This window comes from Sardina pilchardus, chromosome 23 (assembly GCF_963854185.1).
Source record: "Sardina pilchardus chromosome 23, fSarPil1.1, whole genome shotgun sequence".
NCBI classification, from domain to species: domain Eukaryota; kingdom Metazoa; phylum Chordata; class Actinopteri; order Clupeiformes; family Clupeidae; genus Sardina; species Sardina pilchardus.
The window spans coordinates 20,338,665-20,356,822 of record NC_085016.1 but is presented as its reverse complement, the minus strand read 5'-3'; the positions used below and the strand labels follow the sequence as shown (position 1 = coordinate 20,356,822).

Below are 18,158 nucleotides of genomic sequence, written 5' to 3'. Positions count from 1 at the left end.
TGACAGTTCCACTGCAAAAGCACGCTGGCATTGAGAGGACATTACAATAATCTCATCGCCCGTTTTCTGATCAGCGGACCATTGCAAACCGTGGGAGCCGGGGCCTCGTTTAAATGCCGAGCCCATTCGCAGCCCACCTAGGAGTGCTTATTAACAATTAGATGTGATGTTGCGCGCATTAACCAAATCAGCAGTGTTCAAATGTCTCTTGCCGCTGCGCATGAATTTTGGCTCCTTTTTTTTTTTTTTTTTTTTCGCCTTTGGAGTGCTGCTGATGGTACCTCGGGAGGAGCTGGCAAGAAAGCGAGGAGTGAGATTTATCGGGGAGCTTCATCCTCGGGCAAACTGAAAGGAGAGTGTGAGGCTGAGGTGTGTGTGTGTGTGTGTGTGTGTGTGTGTGTTTGGGAGCGAAGGGGGACATTCACATGAGAGTTGCCACTGCATGGTCAGTGTCTGTCCATTGACTGCCTCATTTATAAAACAATCTCCCGTTTCCGCCAACAGACTAAAGGAGAGAGAGAGAGAGAGAGAGAGAGAGAGAGAGAGAGAAATAAATAGGAAGAAGAAGAAAGAGTGGGTAAGGAGAGAGAGAGAGAGAGAAAAAGAGGGGAAGAGGTAGAGGGAGCGCACACAGGAAACAGAGGAGGAGAGACAGAACCAGTCAGAGCCAGCGAAATCTGCAGAGGGTGTAACGAATTCACCCAGAATGGAATTGCGGCAGATTGTTGTTATGGAGTTAGACACCAGGGAAGGAAGCAGCCAACTAGTTGCCAGGGCTAAGTCTAATAAAAGAGAAACAGAGCGAGAGAACGCAGAAGAAGGAGGGGAGAGGAGGAGAGGGAAATCAGGAGGAGATTCACTCGTGCACTCAATATTGAATAATTAATGGAGTGGACCTCTAGCCTGAATCGGGTCTCCCACAAGTTTCTGTTACATCCTTTTGTGGTCTGCCGACGTTTGATGGTGTTGGCGCTGTCGCTAACGCTAACGACCGTTGGTCAACATTATATTTCACGCTATTGGATCAGCTCAATGTAAAAGCTGAGGATGACCACAGACATCGGGTAGCCTACATTGAGCTCCCTAAGACCTAGTGGTTTCCATGGCTTTGTCCTTGTGACTGAAATAACATGTGCAGCCATGGTATTGATCTGACGGCCATTTTCTCTTCCATCATTCTAACCACTAGCCATTGTTTGCTAATTGGTCCACCAGAAAAACCAGCCAAAGCTGAGAGTCTCAACTGATGGCTCCCCACATAATATCTGAGCAAAGACTGAGATGAAGAGATCTGCCAGCAAAATGCAAGTGGACCTCTGAGAGAGCAGTAGAGATTTGCAAACAGACGCAATATGATCTGGAGTACTCAGATAGCTCAGACTGGATTGTGGCACACCACTGCGTACATATGTTCCAGTCATATTTCTTCACTCTCCTGGGTTGTAATCCTCCTGGAGTGGCAATCAGATGTCACATTTATTTGCCATTAGGAAAAATCACTGCCATTCACTCAGAGTTCTCTGTGAGTGCAAATTCATCATTATAATTTATGCTAACTGCTAACTGGGACAATCACTTACAGTAACAAAGAACAGGTGCCAGGTCTACAGAAGAGACCTGCTTCATCCATGTACTTTACACTAAGTCCTGGCCTTCAACTACGTCCAGACATGCAATAGCTTTCAAACTAGAATTGTGTGTAAGGAGAATGACATTTACACAATGGGTTTTTTAAAGTAAAGGGCAAAGCAAGAGACCATTAAAGTTGGCTCAGCTTGAGTATTGACCAGCATCTTCCAGTTCTTATCATCAATGCAGGCCCACTGTGATCGATGTGGAGCTAATATTATATTCCGCTACAGCCCCTGCAACTCAAATTATGTCTGGAGGAGCCAACGCAGCAGGAAGTAATTGTATAATTGAGATGCCAATTGATCGATCCTTGATTAGTCCCTGAAGTTGATACAGTTGCTGAAGCCCTATTGTCAGCCTCGTCACAGTACAGCTGGATCTGAAGTGACACTTTTTGTGTGATCCCTTCGCCGATATGTCCTACATCCCATGTGGAATCTGAACATATCTACAAACTCAAATTAAAAAGGCTTGTTTTTTTTCTCTCACTCTCTCTCTCTCTTCCAAACTCCAATTTTAAAAGTAACGTAAAATGACCCTATGGGGGGCCAGTAAACCAACACAACCGCAGCATGTGGCAAAGGCGGCATGTATTTTTATTACACGCTACACCAGGGGAACTCCAGCATTAGCTTGTAATCCAATTCCTTTGTCAAGGCAAAAAAGGGAAACATTCCATTAGCCAGCGAAGACACTGCAGGTAGAAACATCAGAGTCCTGGAGAGGGGGGAATTAAGTCCACAAGAAGTATGGGAATAAGATCGCTGCTGGTAATTATTGCTTGAGCAGTGCCGTAGCCCTAGCCTTTGGGCATCTGTAACAATGCTGTAGCAATCAGCGCTAGCAGGCATCACTGTCAGAGCTTGATGCACTCAGAGACAGCCAGAGAGAGAGAGAGAGAGAGAGAGAGGTGGGATGAGAGAGAGAGAGAGAGAGAGAGAGAGAGAGAGAGAGACGAGAGCAGGACTACTACTCTCAGAGCACTGAAGCCTCTTACAGCCGTGCCTCAGCTCTCTGGCGTTATATGCCTGACGTACCAGATAGCAAGTCTGCGGATGAAAAAAAAAAAGACTTTCTGTACTGTACCTGCAGGATATTACTTCTCCTTGGCAAAGGTTTGATGGTTTGAGTGAGTGAGCAGCAGAAAAAGCGAGATATATAGATAGATATAGAAGGACGCAGAAGGGCCCTTGTGAGTTTCTACAACCCTCCTACATCTCCCAGATTTTTATTTTGGAGAAATCTTTTGCGACGGGTGTATATGTGTGCTGTTCTCTCCTGAAAGCTGGACAGGATTTTCTGCAATTAGGCGACAAGAAAGACAGTAATGGCCTCCTCCATGTCTCAATCCAATCCCTGTCGAAAGCTCATTATCAACAACACATATAATCCTGAAAATTGGCTACAAACGCCCGCCTGACTGTCGAAGGCACTCCTCAGAACATTCACAGGCTTGAATGATTCCGTATTTATCTTTCTTTTCTAAGGCGCATGGCTATGATCCCTGTTTTTTTTCTGTTGCCCTGGATGTGGGATTTCCCTGGCTAAATGAGCGTATCAGCAAGTCACAGGAAATAAACAAACCAAAATGTCGAGCCGACTGCGACACAATGCCCTGGCTCGTCTTTTAATCACTGGCTACTCATCCTCATTGTTTACCCGCAAGCCTTTGCCCCCGAAAAATCAATTGATACCAAATGTCTCGTCCAGATTTCAGACAGAAAGTGTTGCAAAACAAAACGGCAACAAAATGCACGCCACCAGCAATATCCAGGCTACATCAGCAGTATGCAAATTGAACTGAACAACATAATTTTAATCACCTTTTTACCTACGAACAACAAAACCAAAAGGGCATTTCAAATGTCCATTAGCGTAAACAAATGAGTGACCACTGCATAACCGCTCCTATTTTCAGGCTACAATTAGAATGTACTCTGAAATTAGAGTCTACTCGTTTACTCTTGATGCTGGCATCATGTAATTTTCAGATATACGCCATGTCAGGGGACACATTAGCAGCTTATAACAGCTTGGGAAATTACCAGTTTAAACGTGAAGTACATTAGATAACTGTGAACACATTGACGCAAAGATGGCAGCTGACTTTGCCAAGGATCCCAACCTCATCAGGGCCAGATCCGCGGTACGTTAAACAGCTGTCAGGCTCGTGAGTCTGACATACACACAACTGCCGAAGCCAACAGGCACCATGACGCAGCACAACACAATACCGAACAGGGAATCTGAAATTAGCACTGTCGTCAATCATCATAGAGCAACTCGATGGCATGGCAGAGGTTCACTGTGTCATTCTCATCTCCTCTCTGACATTTCGGATGGACACTGAGGACGTGGACTGATGGTGGCCTTAGTGGCTTAGAGATGGCTGAGACAGAGAGAGAAGACAAATGCATTAGTTTAATTAGTGTGGTGAGTGATCAATCACGGCTGTGTGCTTAATGAAACTGCACAAGTGTGTTTCAGTCATTTAGAGCCATTGTTCAGACTGAATGCTTTGAGGAGAAGTTAAGAAGGGCTTTTTTTGTCGTCTTTAATTTTGAAAAAGACCTCATTTTCAACCTCCAATCTGCTGGCACAAGAAAAAGTGTCCCTGCTGCTTCACATTCAAACTCTTTTCATTTTAATTACAATCAATGGCAACTTCAAGAAGACCGTTTCTCTGCCAAAATAGCAACCCACAGACCATTATTAATGCTCCTATTATTCAACTTCACGCTATTTTTTTCTGTGAGGAAGATACGGCACAAACTGTAGAAAGTGCACAATAGTTGTTTTGTTTTTTTCGTCATGACACAACTCAACTCTACCGAGGCTATAAAGTGCTGCATCTCTACCGACGAGGAGGAGGGCAGGAGAGCAGGAGAGGTGTGCTAATCTTGCACATCATAGTCATGCCCACACAGAAGACACACCAAAAAGGTACCTGTGCGGTATACTCGGTACTCTTGGGGGGAGGGAGGTTAAACAGGTCGCAGCTTCCCGTGATTTAGCCAATGATTAACTACACACGAGGTCTCCGCTCATGGGTGCGCCACTTGTCAAGTGAGTGCAGTGAATTGTAGCCCGCTGATGACAGGTCAACACAGATGACAAAGCACCACTGCCAGGGGAAACTAACCTGGTCTGAACAGAGACAGCCAACAGAACGGGGGAGAAAAACAAAACAATCCAATGTATAAAGGACCGGAGGAGGGGGGAAAAAAGAGTCTGAAAAGAGACAGTCCTGGATGCCAAGCAGTAGGATTGTCAGAGAACATTTCGAAACCCAACGTTGGAAACACATTTGAGGCTTTGGCGAATAAGCCACGAGGGAAGGAGCGGGGCAGGACTGATGAGGGATGCTCTCTCGCACCACAACAGGCCTCGCGCCTGACACTCATCACAGGGTTTTAAATGTTCCGAGACACGGGCCTGTCATGTCCTGTCAGTCTCGGGCTATTTCCCCCCCAATCATTCTTCAGGGCAGATCCCGCATCATGAGGAACCTTGGGAGCACAAACGTTGCCAAAGGCAGAGAATGAGAAATGAGAGAGAGAGAGGGGGGGGGGGGGGGAGGAAGAGGGAAGATGAGAGAGAAAAAGACAAATTTCAATATTGATTATCAGATGTGGAGACCGGACCTCAACATCTGTTGTGCATTCCATGCTTACAGCTAGGCTGTCTAGCAAAAAATGTCAAATCATCTGGCCTAAGTGTGCCAACGATGATTTCCTGTCAAAGTCCAGAGAAAGAAGAAGGCAATTTATGGGTGCACTCTCTGTAAAAAGAGATCAAACGACTACTGAGATTGGCCATGGTTACTTCCATTTTCCAGGAACAATGAAACAAACCACACAAAAAATCATGTCAAGCTAATGAGAATTATGAACTTCCAAAGGCAAAATATCAGTGAATCACTACAATTTGTTTTTAAACTTTTGTGGTGAAGGCTGGAAAAGCTATTAAAAGAATAATCAATCAGTAGGAGTGTAGTTTAAATAGCAAACTGGGGAATTCATTTAAGCATTTCATATATGGACATACAACATCAAATACCCATACATCAAGTCGAAATGATGACAGCTCGCTACTCTGCTATATATCACTGGCAAAAGATAATGACATGCACAGAATCCACATGCAAGCTTAGCCAGGAGCTAGATTGGTCTCGGAAATTATATGTTGGGGAAAGTGTTTATCTTCAAAGACCTGATGGTGGTCTAAAAGGCTAATAACTGGCCAGTTTCAAGTTTACAGATAATCTTTGCCATCTTGTTATTGCCATCCCAGTAGAGCTGTTGTCTGCCAATTTACCATGGTCTCAGTCATGTAATGCTATTACAAAGCCGCAAGCAGACCCTGGGGAGCAGCCGCGGGTAATAAATCTCCACATTGATCACCTTTTTGCAGCAGGGAGGCAGCGTGAGCGTCTCTTCCTCTATCTCTCTGTCCATCTCGTCTTCTCTCTCTCTCTCTCTCTCTCTCTCTCTGACTCTCTCTCTCTTTCTCTCCCACACACACACACACACACACACACACACACACACAGTAAATAGACTGTAATACAGAAGCACCTCAAATTCTCCTCTCCTACAAATGATATCCCTCTACAGCCATCTCTCTCTCTCTCTCTCTCTCTCTCTCTTTAGGTTCTGGCAGCCATCTGGGTGAGGGGCAAGGGGAATAGTACACTCTTAATGACTGGTGTCCAGAGGAAAAATACTAGTCCATGCTTAGCCAACAATTTAATTTCCAATATCATGTGCCATTGATCAATCTCTCCCTCGGTAAGACCACAAAGCTGTTAGAATGATCCCTCAACATGAAAAGCGAGGCTGTGTGCATGTGTGTGTGTGTGTGTGTGTGTGTGTGTGTGTGTGTGTGTGTGTGTGTGTGTGTGTGTGTGTGTGTGTGTGTGTGTGTGTGTGTGTGTGTGTGTGTGTGAGGGAGGTGGAGAGACAGGAAAACAAGCATGTTTGCACGTGTAACCATTGCTCAGCGAAGACATGTGGCTCCAAGCCAAACAGCTGGATTATCGCTTTTTCAAATGATCCTGAGTACTAATTATTATCATCACGATCATCATCATCATCATCACCACCACCGTCATGAGGGGCAGCCAGCTCAAGGAGTCAGAAGCGAAGCCTGATCAATACACTGTAATGGCCATTTAAGAACACTAAACACGGGCTTTGAGAGGACAAAAACATGCAATTCTACCATCACAGCACAGGAAATACTCTTGCCTCTTATTCCGTCAGATGAGAGGGTCAATGAAACCGAGAGGAGAGCAGAGAGAGAATGGAGGCAGCAAGGCGTCAGTATGCAGATGGAACTGAGGGTAGATTATGCCTTGCGGAGGGGGGAATCAATACCACAACTGGTTGGAAATTGAAGGAATTGACCCAGGGGGGGAATCTAATTATAAATTAATTTGCGGAATAGATCCCCAGCTTGAAAACTGGCGCGCGCAAATTTTATTTGTTCCAATTGTGTCGCCATATGCTCGCAAACAGCGAGTCCCCCCCCCCCCCCCGCAGCGCCCAGCCGCGCCAGACATGCCGCCTCGCCGAGAGGACGGGCGCCGCTGACGTCGTGCCGAGGCCCGGGAAAGAAACTCGGGGGCCACTCGGGGGGTGCGGCGCGGGAGCGGCCCCCGCTCCGGCCCGGATCCGTTTCAGAGCGGCGTGCCGACTAAGTACCTCTGTGGCTAACTATTTACCCGATAAATCGAGGCGTACCCTGCAAGCCTTTCCCTGTTTCATTTTCATTATTAATGTATTATTCATTGACGCATGCCCCCTCGCCGCTGTAGGTAATTTCATGGGAGCGTTGCGAACATAAATATTCTGTATGGTTGACTTCAAAACCCCAATTCAATGCCTCTGGCACAGCGCTCACAGCTACCGCCGAGGTGCTCGCAAACGCACAACAGCAATACTGCATTGTCCTCTCTCTCTCTCTCTCACTCACTCTCTCTCTCTCTCTCTCTCTCTCTCTCTCTCTCTCTCTCTCTCTCTCTCTCTCTCTCTCACTCACTCACTCTCTCTCTCACTCACTCTCTGTCTACATCTCTCTATCTGTCTCTCTCTCTCTCCCTCTTTCTCTCTCACTCACTCGCTCTCTGTCTACGTCTCTCTGTCTACGTCTCTCTCTCTCTCCCTCTCTCTCACTCTCCCTGAGCTCGTTCAGTGTGACTGCCATGCACGCTGCAGGCCCGTACTCTGCAAGGGCACCTCACCTCGCCCGTGCGGGCTCAACCTCCCCTTGTCGCTCGCTGACAGTTCAGCGCCATATTTAACATCCTTTAATATCAATTACAAAGTCAAGTGAACAGCCGTAATTGAATTTGTGTGGTGCTGACATCCCTTGTTAGAACTCACTGTCGTCGCCAATTAAAGGCCTCTTCGTTTTATTGGTCAATCTGTGAGTGGCCACGTTCAGGTCCGAGGCGGTAGCGGCTCGCCCTGTCTGGGGCTGATGAACTAGTTGTGACATCCTCTCCCTCCGACTCTTTAAAAGTCAGCCGAGCCGGAGATTTTAAAAGGATGTCGGAAAAACTCTAGCTACTGTTTCCGACTGAAAACAAGAGACTGCGCTCTATCTCTCTCTCTGTCCTTCTCTCTCTCTTTCTCTCTCTATTTCTCTCTTTCTCACACACACACACACACACATGCACATACACACCAACAACAAAGCACATAACCATATAAGCACTTCAGTAACGAAATACACTTTGAAACTGTATATGTCAACTCAAACTTAACAGATTTGAAACAGTCTAATGGGAACTGCCGGCTCACTTGCGCTGCTAGCTGCTTTGTAAAGATCACTCAATCAGCTTTGATAAAGTGGGAACTATAAGCGATGCCATTATCCTCCACTGGCAAACACTATTTGCTCGGAGTGAATAAATTCTGCATGTGGGAGAGGGGTATGTGGGGAGCAGCTGTCAATCACCGGGCGCCACGGCAACGCTCTGAATGTCAACTCAACGTTTAAAAAAAACAAAACAAACCCTGGAAAAAAAAATGTTAGTTTGTGTTTCAATTAGAGGACTTCACAGTAGCCTATGTTTAAAACAGCCAACAAAAACAAAACAAAAACAAGAAAAAGATTATCGCACTGGGTGGTCCATCAGTTCAGAGCACATGGCAATGTGCACTGACAAAAAATAATTAAATAAACGCAATTAAATTATTACAGCATTCATTGTTGCTTTCTTCTCTATATTTGCTGGTATGTGCCTTTGTACCACACACATGACAGAACATAATTTGTCACAGAGACCTAATCAAGTCTGCAGATGAATTTGCCCTAAAGAAATCTCTTTTTGGGGGGGGGGGGGGGGGGGGGAGCGGTGCTTTTAAGAATATCCAGCCTGTCATCTTTGACGTGCAACCATGTGATCTTTGACCTTCCCAGCATGAGGGGTCATGTAATCTGAATTTATCGCCATCACTGTCATGGGATTTGAGGGAACGAAGCTAAGGAAATCCTCGCTGATGGCAACACGTGTGATATTCATGAAGTAATCAGTGTGAGCCAACAAAGAAACACCAATATCAAATACTACGAGTGACTGATGTTGGCAGTATAATACCCTTTTACATCAATGACAACCTAATTGAATTTTCTGAAGAATCGTCTTTCCACTTACATTTATTAGATAAAATTAGCATTGACTGGATTTGAAGATGAGAAAAACAGTCTGACCCCCAACCCTCAATACGCAGCGCACATACTCTTATAATTAACTTCTCACTTAAAACACAGTGTGGTTCAAAACTGGAAGAAAAATGAATTGGGATTTTTTTTTAACGAAAAAAAAAAAAGAAAAGTTTGCACCACCTTGAGCCCTATGAAGTCAGGCGAATCAGGATGTTCCTGTGAAGATTTTGGGGAAATAAGATGGCTGCCAAGTGAGATGAATGCCTACCTATTGTGTTTGCGTTCAGACGGAGAAATACAATGAAGAAAAAAGAGACCGGGGACTCAGCAAGCAGCAGTGTGGTTCATCAACCATTGTGTGAATATCAATGTTCATTGGATTCCATTCAAAAATTTCGCGACAGTTTATCACTCAGTATGGTAATGGCAAGTTGCATTAGCAGAATGCCACAACTTCCGATGTTCATCATTCAACATGCTTCTGAGCCAATCTCTCCTTCCAATCACATTGTGAGACCTGAAAAATGCCATTGTTCAGACAAGAAGGGTCGCAATTAGCGTGCAAGACCAAAAACACAAAAATGTTCATTATAACTTGAAAATCCCCATCTTACGTACATGCTTCCTTTTACATTTTTTGTTGCAGATCTAAAGTAAACTCAAAGGTGACATATAGTGAACTTGTTACGCTTCGAGTCAATATTTCAGACAGAAACCGTTCCAGCTCTAAAGCATGGAAATATTCTTTTTGCAACATCTCTTGATCAAAAGGAATGGAGCAAATAAACCAAAAAGCGGGGAAATAAGGTCAAAGAAGGAAATCAAAAAGTTATCCCGTCCTGTTTCACAGGAAATGTGAGGGGAAAGGGAAACAGATAGAATGAGGGGAATATAGCCTCGTGGCGGTGTCAAACTTATCTCATTCTCTTTCATCGCGGTCATTTTATCTGCCGTTACCTGCCGTTACGGTGCCACACAAAACCTTCACAGATACCCCTTGGAGCACTCGTCAGGCTCCATCTCTGAAAGGGTGTATCCTAAAGCGAAGTAAACACGCTGCACTCAGCTGATAACGTTGCCATGCACGTAGCCTACTGTACATACATACAAACATACATCTCCATTCTCACTGAGGAAGCGATCGTATAGCCCATAAGCCATCGCGCCGCACCTACGGCACGGACTCGTCAAACGCTCGTCATCTGTGACCGTTCCCCTCCATTTTTTTTTCGCCCCTCTCCTTTGACGCGCCCAGCATTTGCTGCATTAGTAAAATTATAATTGCTCTCTCCGGTCAGCCATTTCGTCCATATCAGCAGGCAGGACGTCTGACAGGGGCAGACAGGTGAGAGGGCCGGGAAGGAAGGGGGCCCCTTTTCACGAGCCACGTCGAGCCCGGAGGGAACTGTGTGCTGATGACAGTTATGAGAAGCCATGATCAGCAACACGAGCAGTGCCACCACCACCACCACCACCACCACCACCACCATCACACTCGTTCCTTTCAGCCAATAAAAATTCATCGGGAAGGGGAGGACTTTGATAGGGGAATTATGAATACACACAACGCAAGGTTGTGATGTATTAAAAATTCATCGTATGGCTACGTGCCCCCCCACCCCACGCATAATAATATGGAAGCAGATTGGCAAATCAATGTAGAGCGATGTGATGGATTGAGTTGTGTAGGTAGACTACTGTACAGCACCGTCGCCATAAGCCACACGAGGCTTTCACTGGATGCGGAACCTAAGATAAGAATAAGACCCAGGGGGATAGAGCTTCTGCGGATATCACCATCAAAGAGAATCAGCATACAGAAGGCAGTGGATATGGTCCATAAATATGGGTGCATGATGAACCTTAGTACCATGAGATTCTAGAGGTAGGAAAGTCTGTGACTAAATGTAGGGTATAGATTCTATACTATTCAGAGTATTCGGATCTGGTTAAATACCTAAAAGGAATGAATGAAGGATTTAATGAATTTGTGAATGTACAATTTCCTAACATATAATCTGCAATATGAATAAACGGACAAAATAAACAAGCACGGTCAAATATCCTCCCTGCCGGAGATTCGCAGAGAGGCGAGGTGATTTATGGAGAAGCCGTGGCCGGCCCTCTAATAGGCGTCGGAGAACAATAGAGAGCGATCTGGACCAGCCGGAGTGGGGGGTTCCATTTATTACGGGCCAACTTTTGCCAATCCCTTTCCCCGCCCGGGCTGCCATGCCGCCGCCAACCACCTGGGAGCACGCCCAAGGGAGCGCGGACAAAGAAAACAGAGTTAAGCCCAGCTAGCGCCCACAGCTAAAGCATGTTGTCCAACCTGCCCAGGAGTTGTGGAGGATGGGGGGTTGGATGGAGGGGGGGGGGGGAGGATAATAACGCGAGCAGGGAAATAAAAAAAAAAGTCAAGCACATGTGCCTTCCGTTTTGGACTTTGTGTCGCAGTTCTTTTTCTCACAGAACTAAGGAGAATGATGGTTTTTTTTGTATCTTTAATACATAAGCTCCAGTGAGTACCTCTACGTCCTGCTGTCTACTGGGGCCTGTTAACGACAGATCAGCCTCCTGAATGGGTCCCACGGTACACAGGAGGAGGAGAGGGCAAAAAACGCCAGCATTTGATTAATGGGTTACATGCTTTCCTGACCTTTCTCTCTCATTTTTTACAGGGAGTAAATACCATAAAAGGTCACCCAATGACCCAAGAGTGATTGAATCTACATGGTGGCACATATGGATGGTTGTCGGTGGTCCTTTTAATAACCTATAGACATCCACGAGTGGCCTTGGAACAAACAGAGTCAATTGAATTGCAGCAAATTGCATCTATTTATATGAGCTTTCCATCTGCCATACAATGTTGTTTCCTCTTAAAATGCCTCAGAACACTTGACCTTTGACAAAAGCAAACTACGTCCATTTAAAACATCTTTTTTGATACTAATATATGGATATTATTAATGCATTCTCCATGTGAGCCCCCGTGAGGTCAACCAACGGGGTGAAGCGTTTGGCTGCTCCTCCAAGACTCTGCAGTCGCTTTTCCTTCCCCACATCCAATGCGTCAGTGCACCACCTTCAATGTGTCTTCCCCCACCCCGCTCCACACACACTCACACACACACACTCACACACTCACACACACGCGCGCGCCCCACGTTAACTGTGTTCCCACGCGACACATCCAATATGCCACCCCGTGGCTTCCCGCTGCTGCAGATTAGAGCTGATAATGGCGGCGTGGTAGGGCCCCGTTCCACGTGAGGAGAGGGGCCATCTGTCCCCCCGGCGGGGGCTCCGGCCACCTCTCTGTACCTCTCTGCTCCGGGCCATTACCAAGACTAGGACGAGGAGGGGGACGAGGAAGAGGAGGAGGAGGAGGAGGAGGAGGAGGAGAGGCCTAGGGTGCTTCGTGTTGTTGCTGTCAACGGCGAAGGCTGCGGCACGGTTAGACTAAAAAGCAGAAGCTCAGGCTGGCAACGTTTTCTATTTTTGCAGCAGAAGCATTTGGCCACACGTTTTAGTGGAGGGGAACGGGAATCAATTAGCCAAGCGAGGGTGACCTACTTTAACAACAAACGCGCTGCAAAAAAGGCTACCTTAGGGACGGTCAGATTCATCAAAAACATCTTCCTTCCACTCTCATTCCTCTACATGAATCTCTATTTGAAATCCGAATTTAACAAGACTATCTATCTATCTATCTAATGTATGTATCTATCTATCTATCTAATGTATCTATCTATCTATCTACAGATGTAAATAGATAAATAAGCAGATAGACTGTCTATCTGTAGATAGAGAGATAAATAAACAGACACATAAAAAGATGGATAGACAGACAGATATAACAGGACCAGTAGCCGTTAGCCCAACAGTCTGTCAGGTGGAGATGGAGTGTAGAGACACACACCACCTGAATCAGATCCTCCTCTGCTGCAGCTGGTCAGTCTTCCTAACCCCCTCATCCCCCCCCCCATCGCACCACCTCTCTCTCCACCCTCCACTTATTCGTCCACTGCCCACTCAACCACCCCCTACACCTGCCCCTCCACCACCCTCTCCACGCCAGCAGACAGGCTAATATCCCTGTCTGTCTATCTGTCTGTCTGTTTGTCTGTCTGTCTGTCTATCTCTGCTGCAGACTCTCTCTCTCTCTCTCTCTTTCTCTCCCCCCTCCCTCCCTGTCTCTCCCTCGCTCTCTCTGTCTCTGTCTCTATCTCTCTCTCTCACACACACACACACACACACACACACACACACACACACACAGTCACCCGGGAATAAAAAGGTGTCCGCCGGGCTTCAGCGGCCATTACAGAAAGTCACACATTAGGTGGAGGGAGGTGGAGGAGGCCAGACGCCCATGGGTGTGTGTCCGAAAGATGAGCTTCTCCAACGGGCTTGTTTGTCAGTGTCACTGGGTGGGCAGACACCTTGTCTGACTAATGTGCTAACCTTGATTTGTTTTATTTTCCTTTCTGCCTTTTTTTTTTTGAATGCATGAATGCTCAGAAATGCTTTTTGAAACCTCCTGCTCGTGCTTATACCCCAAACAAAGCACAGCCGAAGAAGAAATGATTGAAATTTTATTGCCACTACAATCCATTGATAGCAAAAGCTTGAAATACCTAACACAGCGAAGTTCACATAATTCTGCAGAGCCCATACAAAACACAGTAGATTAACAAACCAATGTTTGCCGAGCTGTGGATTCACATGAATACAAAACATCAGTTTGAGAAAGAATCTCTGTTGATCTTGTTTTTGGTACACTGATTCTGGATCAGTTCCGGACATAGAGCTCAGACCAAAACAGGGGTCTAAGAAAACACTTCAGGGGTGAAAGGCAAGTGGTACCCGCTCAATTGCACTGGTCACAGCGCAGTACAGCAGAGCACAGCAGAGCAGAGCCGCCTTACCTGATCCTCTCTTTGACACCACTTTCAAGCTCCTGATGACAGTAGCGTAGAGCAGGATCTGGAGAGGGATGGGAGCTTTCATTTTTCACCTGTCCTTGGGTCCTGGAGAGGGACACAAATAGAGAGAGAGAGAGAGAGAGAGAGAGAGAAGGAGGGAGAAGGAGGGAGAGGGAGGGGAGAGAGAGAAGGAGAGAGTCAAACAGGTGTCAGGAGTTCGACACGGCTGACCAAACAGCTGTCCTCTCACTGAGGCAGAGAGTTCAGACAATTTCAAAGAGAGAGACGAGCCAGGTGACCATCCTATACAAAAGAGCATGAGTCAGCAGAAAAAAGGGAGACAGGTCGAAATGAAATTATTTTCTTGAAAATGACATGGCAGATCAGGTTTAAAGCAGTATAAGGTTAGATATCCACAGCTATCGCATTGTCACTTTGCTGTTTAATTCTTAACTATTCACTTGGCTGTGCTGTAATATCTTCTGCAAAATATTCGACGGAATTTCTGAAAGCCCATGTCGTCATGTCAGTCCACAAACCACATATGCATGCCAGTCTAAATGTAACTGTGATGAGATCATTCCATATCTATGGACGTATGTAGGATGCAGAAATAGGGATGACCCAACATGGCCTTAACAATGCTGCCCATTCATGCAGGCTTTGCAGCATGTTGTTGCTGCCCACTACGGAAAGATCAAAGGGTCATTTTTATAACCAAGTGCACAGACTGGAGAAATAACGTCAATCTAAAATTACTCTCATCTCCAAATGCCCAAATGAAGTTGCCATTGTGAGAGATGAACTCCGAATTAGACTGCTGAGTACAGAAACCAGACAGAAAAAAGGATGTCCTTGCGAAGCTCTTATGACGTGAGCTTGACGCAGCTGTAGAGTATGTGGATAGGATTAACACTTCCAGCGTCAGTATATGTTCAGCGATACGTCTCTCTTTCGCTCCCTCTCTCCTTTTCTCCCGTTTTTTTTCTCCGCATGTATTGTTCCTAACTGCACACATATGCCAGCAATAAAATTACAATTTCTGTTACTAGTTCCAGTCATTCTTCCAGGAATGTTTGTCGACTGCCAAAAAGCATTCGGGTGGGAAACAATGCCAGGGATTCTCGGCTCTTTTGTACCGCAGTGAGCCTTCATGGCTCATCTGCCAGTGTGTGTGTCGCCGTATTTTTTCTCTCCACTTCTGTTCAAGCTTATCGCCCTCCACCCACACGCACGCCCAACAGCCCACATGGCGGAGGGGAGGGTCAGGATGTGTCATTTGGCTTGCTGGGCACACGCTGGTGATGTTCAGCCCTGCGCGCTCATTGTCTGCCGACAGCCATGTGGCGCAAGTCATTTTCTAGAGGTAAAAACAAAAGCAGCATTTGCGCTAGGCTAGGCTAAGCTAGTGCCTGCTAGCCCGCCTGCCTGCCCACCTGCATTTGCAGTGAGTGAGGCCTTGTAAGAGTGTATGACTGACAAACATGTGACAGGGGTTGTTCTGTCATGAAATCCACTACCCCCCCCTTCCCCAACTGTCACAACCACCACTAGCTATCCCCTCCCCATCGAGAACGGGCAAAATCGGACTAAGGCACATTCGCCCCTTGGAGACGTGAAAGGGCCGTTTGAGAAAAGGCCTGTCACCTTAATTGACACGTCCACCACCATGTTGAAAAACTTCGACTTGACATTTCATTTTGACAAAGGGGTCCACACACGATGTGGAGTGTGAAGGGTGGGTGTGAGGGGGAGGCCTTCAAGAGGAGAAGGGGGGGGGGGGGGGTCTTTCCCTTGTTAAGACATAAGAGAAAGCCCAAAGAGATGGTGGCAAGGCCACTCCGAGCTGGCAGTTCCCCAAAACATGACGCCATTCTAACCATCACACCACCACCCCCATCACCATCACCACCCCCACACTCCTACAAAAAGTCCTCTGTGAGTGGGCCATTGTGTGTCTTCACTAATAATGTGGCACAACACAGCCACACACACAGACACACACACACACACACACACACACACACACACACACACACACACACACAGACACAGACACACTCATACACACACACACAGACACACACGCACCTCATCTCTAACACACGAGTGCAAAACTTACACTGTCCTAATTAGCCCTCGCTTTCCCTCAGCCTCTCGTCTGAGCTCTAAACATTGCGCACAGTGTGGCTTCCTCCAGTCGCCTCATCTCCCTCCCTCGGACACATCTATAAACAATTACGTGTGGCTCTGTGGCTTCACAACAGTCTAATTATAATGAGGGAGACCTGAAGTCAGCCACAGCCGTACAAAAGGTTCTCACAGGTACCAAGTAGATGCATTCATCCCCCCCGGGTGAAGTGTTTTGAAAATGACATAACCATTGAAACAACATGTTAGCCTGCATTCAACATAACAAGCATGGCTAACACACAGAGGTCGTGTAATGTGGAAAACATGTATCTAAAAAATATTCCTATATACTAGAGGATTAACAAGGAAGGCTATGAATTCAAAAGCTCACAAGCCCTACTTCAGTATGAATATTCAGGGCGACATTCTGTTGTTTCCAAGGAAACAGATCTTGCTGGTAATTGTAAAGATGGTGCAAGGATTGGCAAGTTACAGTAGTTCTGAAAGCGCAGCTATATTTGAACAGAAGGTCGTTGCAACGGGAAAAAAACAGACCTTATACAGATTTGTTTTTTTTTGCGCTAGCATTGGAGATACTGAGAACTGTTTGCCTCGATACTGAAGGCGCTTACTTCAGTTGAGACAAAAAGACACAGAGACAGAGACATGAGAGAAATCAGTAATACGACAAATTAAGTTTTAATCACAACCATGTTTGGGAGCAATTATCCACAGAAATGGTGTCGAAAAGAAGTAGGAAGACACATACAGACAACTATACAGCCAACCTTCCCTGACGGACAACAAAACATCTCCGACGTGTAAATTGTGATACCATTCAGGAAGAGCCAAAATCATTTGCTTGCTGGCACATACGGTGCACACACTTAAATCATTACGCCGCACAACACAGAAGCACTGCCTCCAGGATTCACTAGTCCGTGGTGCCAGCAAATCAGCAATCCGTTGATGGTCTATAACCATGAAATAAAGAGCATTCGCCATAATCTCTCTCCCTCTCTTGGCTACAACAAGAGGAAACCCTCTACACACATGCACGCACACGCACACGCACACGCACACACACACACACACACACACACACACACACACACACACACACACACACACACACACACACACACACACACACACACACACACACACACATACATACTGTACACCTTGAGAATGTATTCTCAAGTCTATATGTCTTTTTTTTTGTTTTTTACATGTCTAAATCACATTGTCTACTATGGTCAGATTATTGTCTCTCCCCAAACTTATCTTGTGCACCCGCTCACCCCACCCCCAACACACACACACACACACACACACACACACACACACACACACACACACACACACACACACACACACACACACACACACACACACACACACACACACACACACACACACACACACACACACACACAACTTGTATTTTCTCTCCCTTTGAATTAAAGAAATTCAGTTATCCAGACTGAGAGACGACCACTTTCCCAACGGGAGCCCAAATGTAGAGCTTCATCCCCCCTTTTCTTCCTCCTTTCCCTCTTTCTCTCTTCCCTCCCTCTATCCATCTTTACCCTAGCCACCACACATACACACACACACACACACACACACACACACACACACACACACACACACACACACACACACACACACACACACACACACACACACACACACACACACACACACACACACACACACACACACACACACACACACACCAATCCCACAACCACCACCGGCCCTCGACAGAGCTGGGTGAAAAAT

General features: G+C 46.2%; 1 protein-coding gene across 1 annotated transcript in view; it reads right to left on the bottom strand.

Moving 5' to 3' along the window:
* il1rapl1b (interleukin 1 receptor accessory protein-like 1b) overlaps positions 1 to 14,322 on the bottom strand; it is a 257,239-nt gene extending 242,917 nt beyond the window's left edge. Inside the window, exon 1 of the mRNA XM_062528616.1 lies at positions 14,241 to 14,322. Within this exon, the coding sequence (XP_062384600.1) occupies positions 14,241 to 14,322 (82 nt within the window). The remainder of the gene's footprint in view (positions 1 to 14,240) is intronic.
* Between the last annotated feature and the right edge of the window lie 3,836 nt (positions 14,323 to 18,158).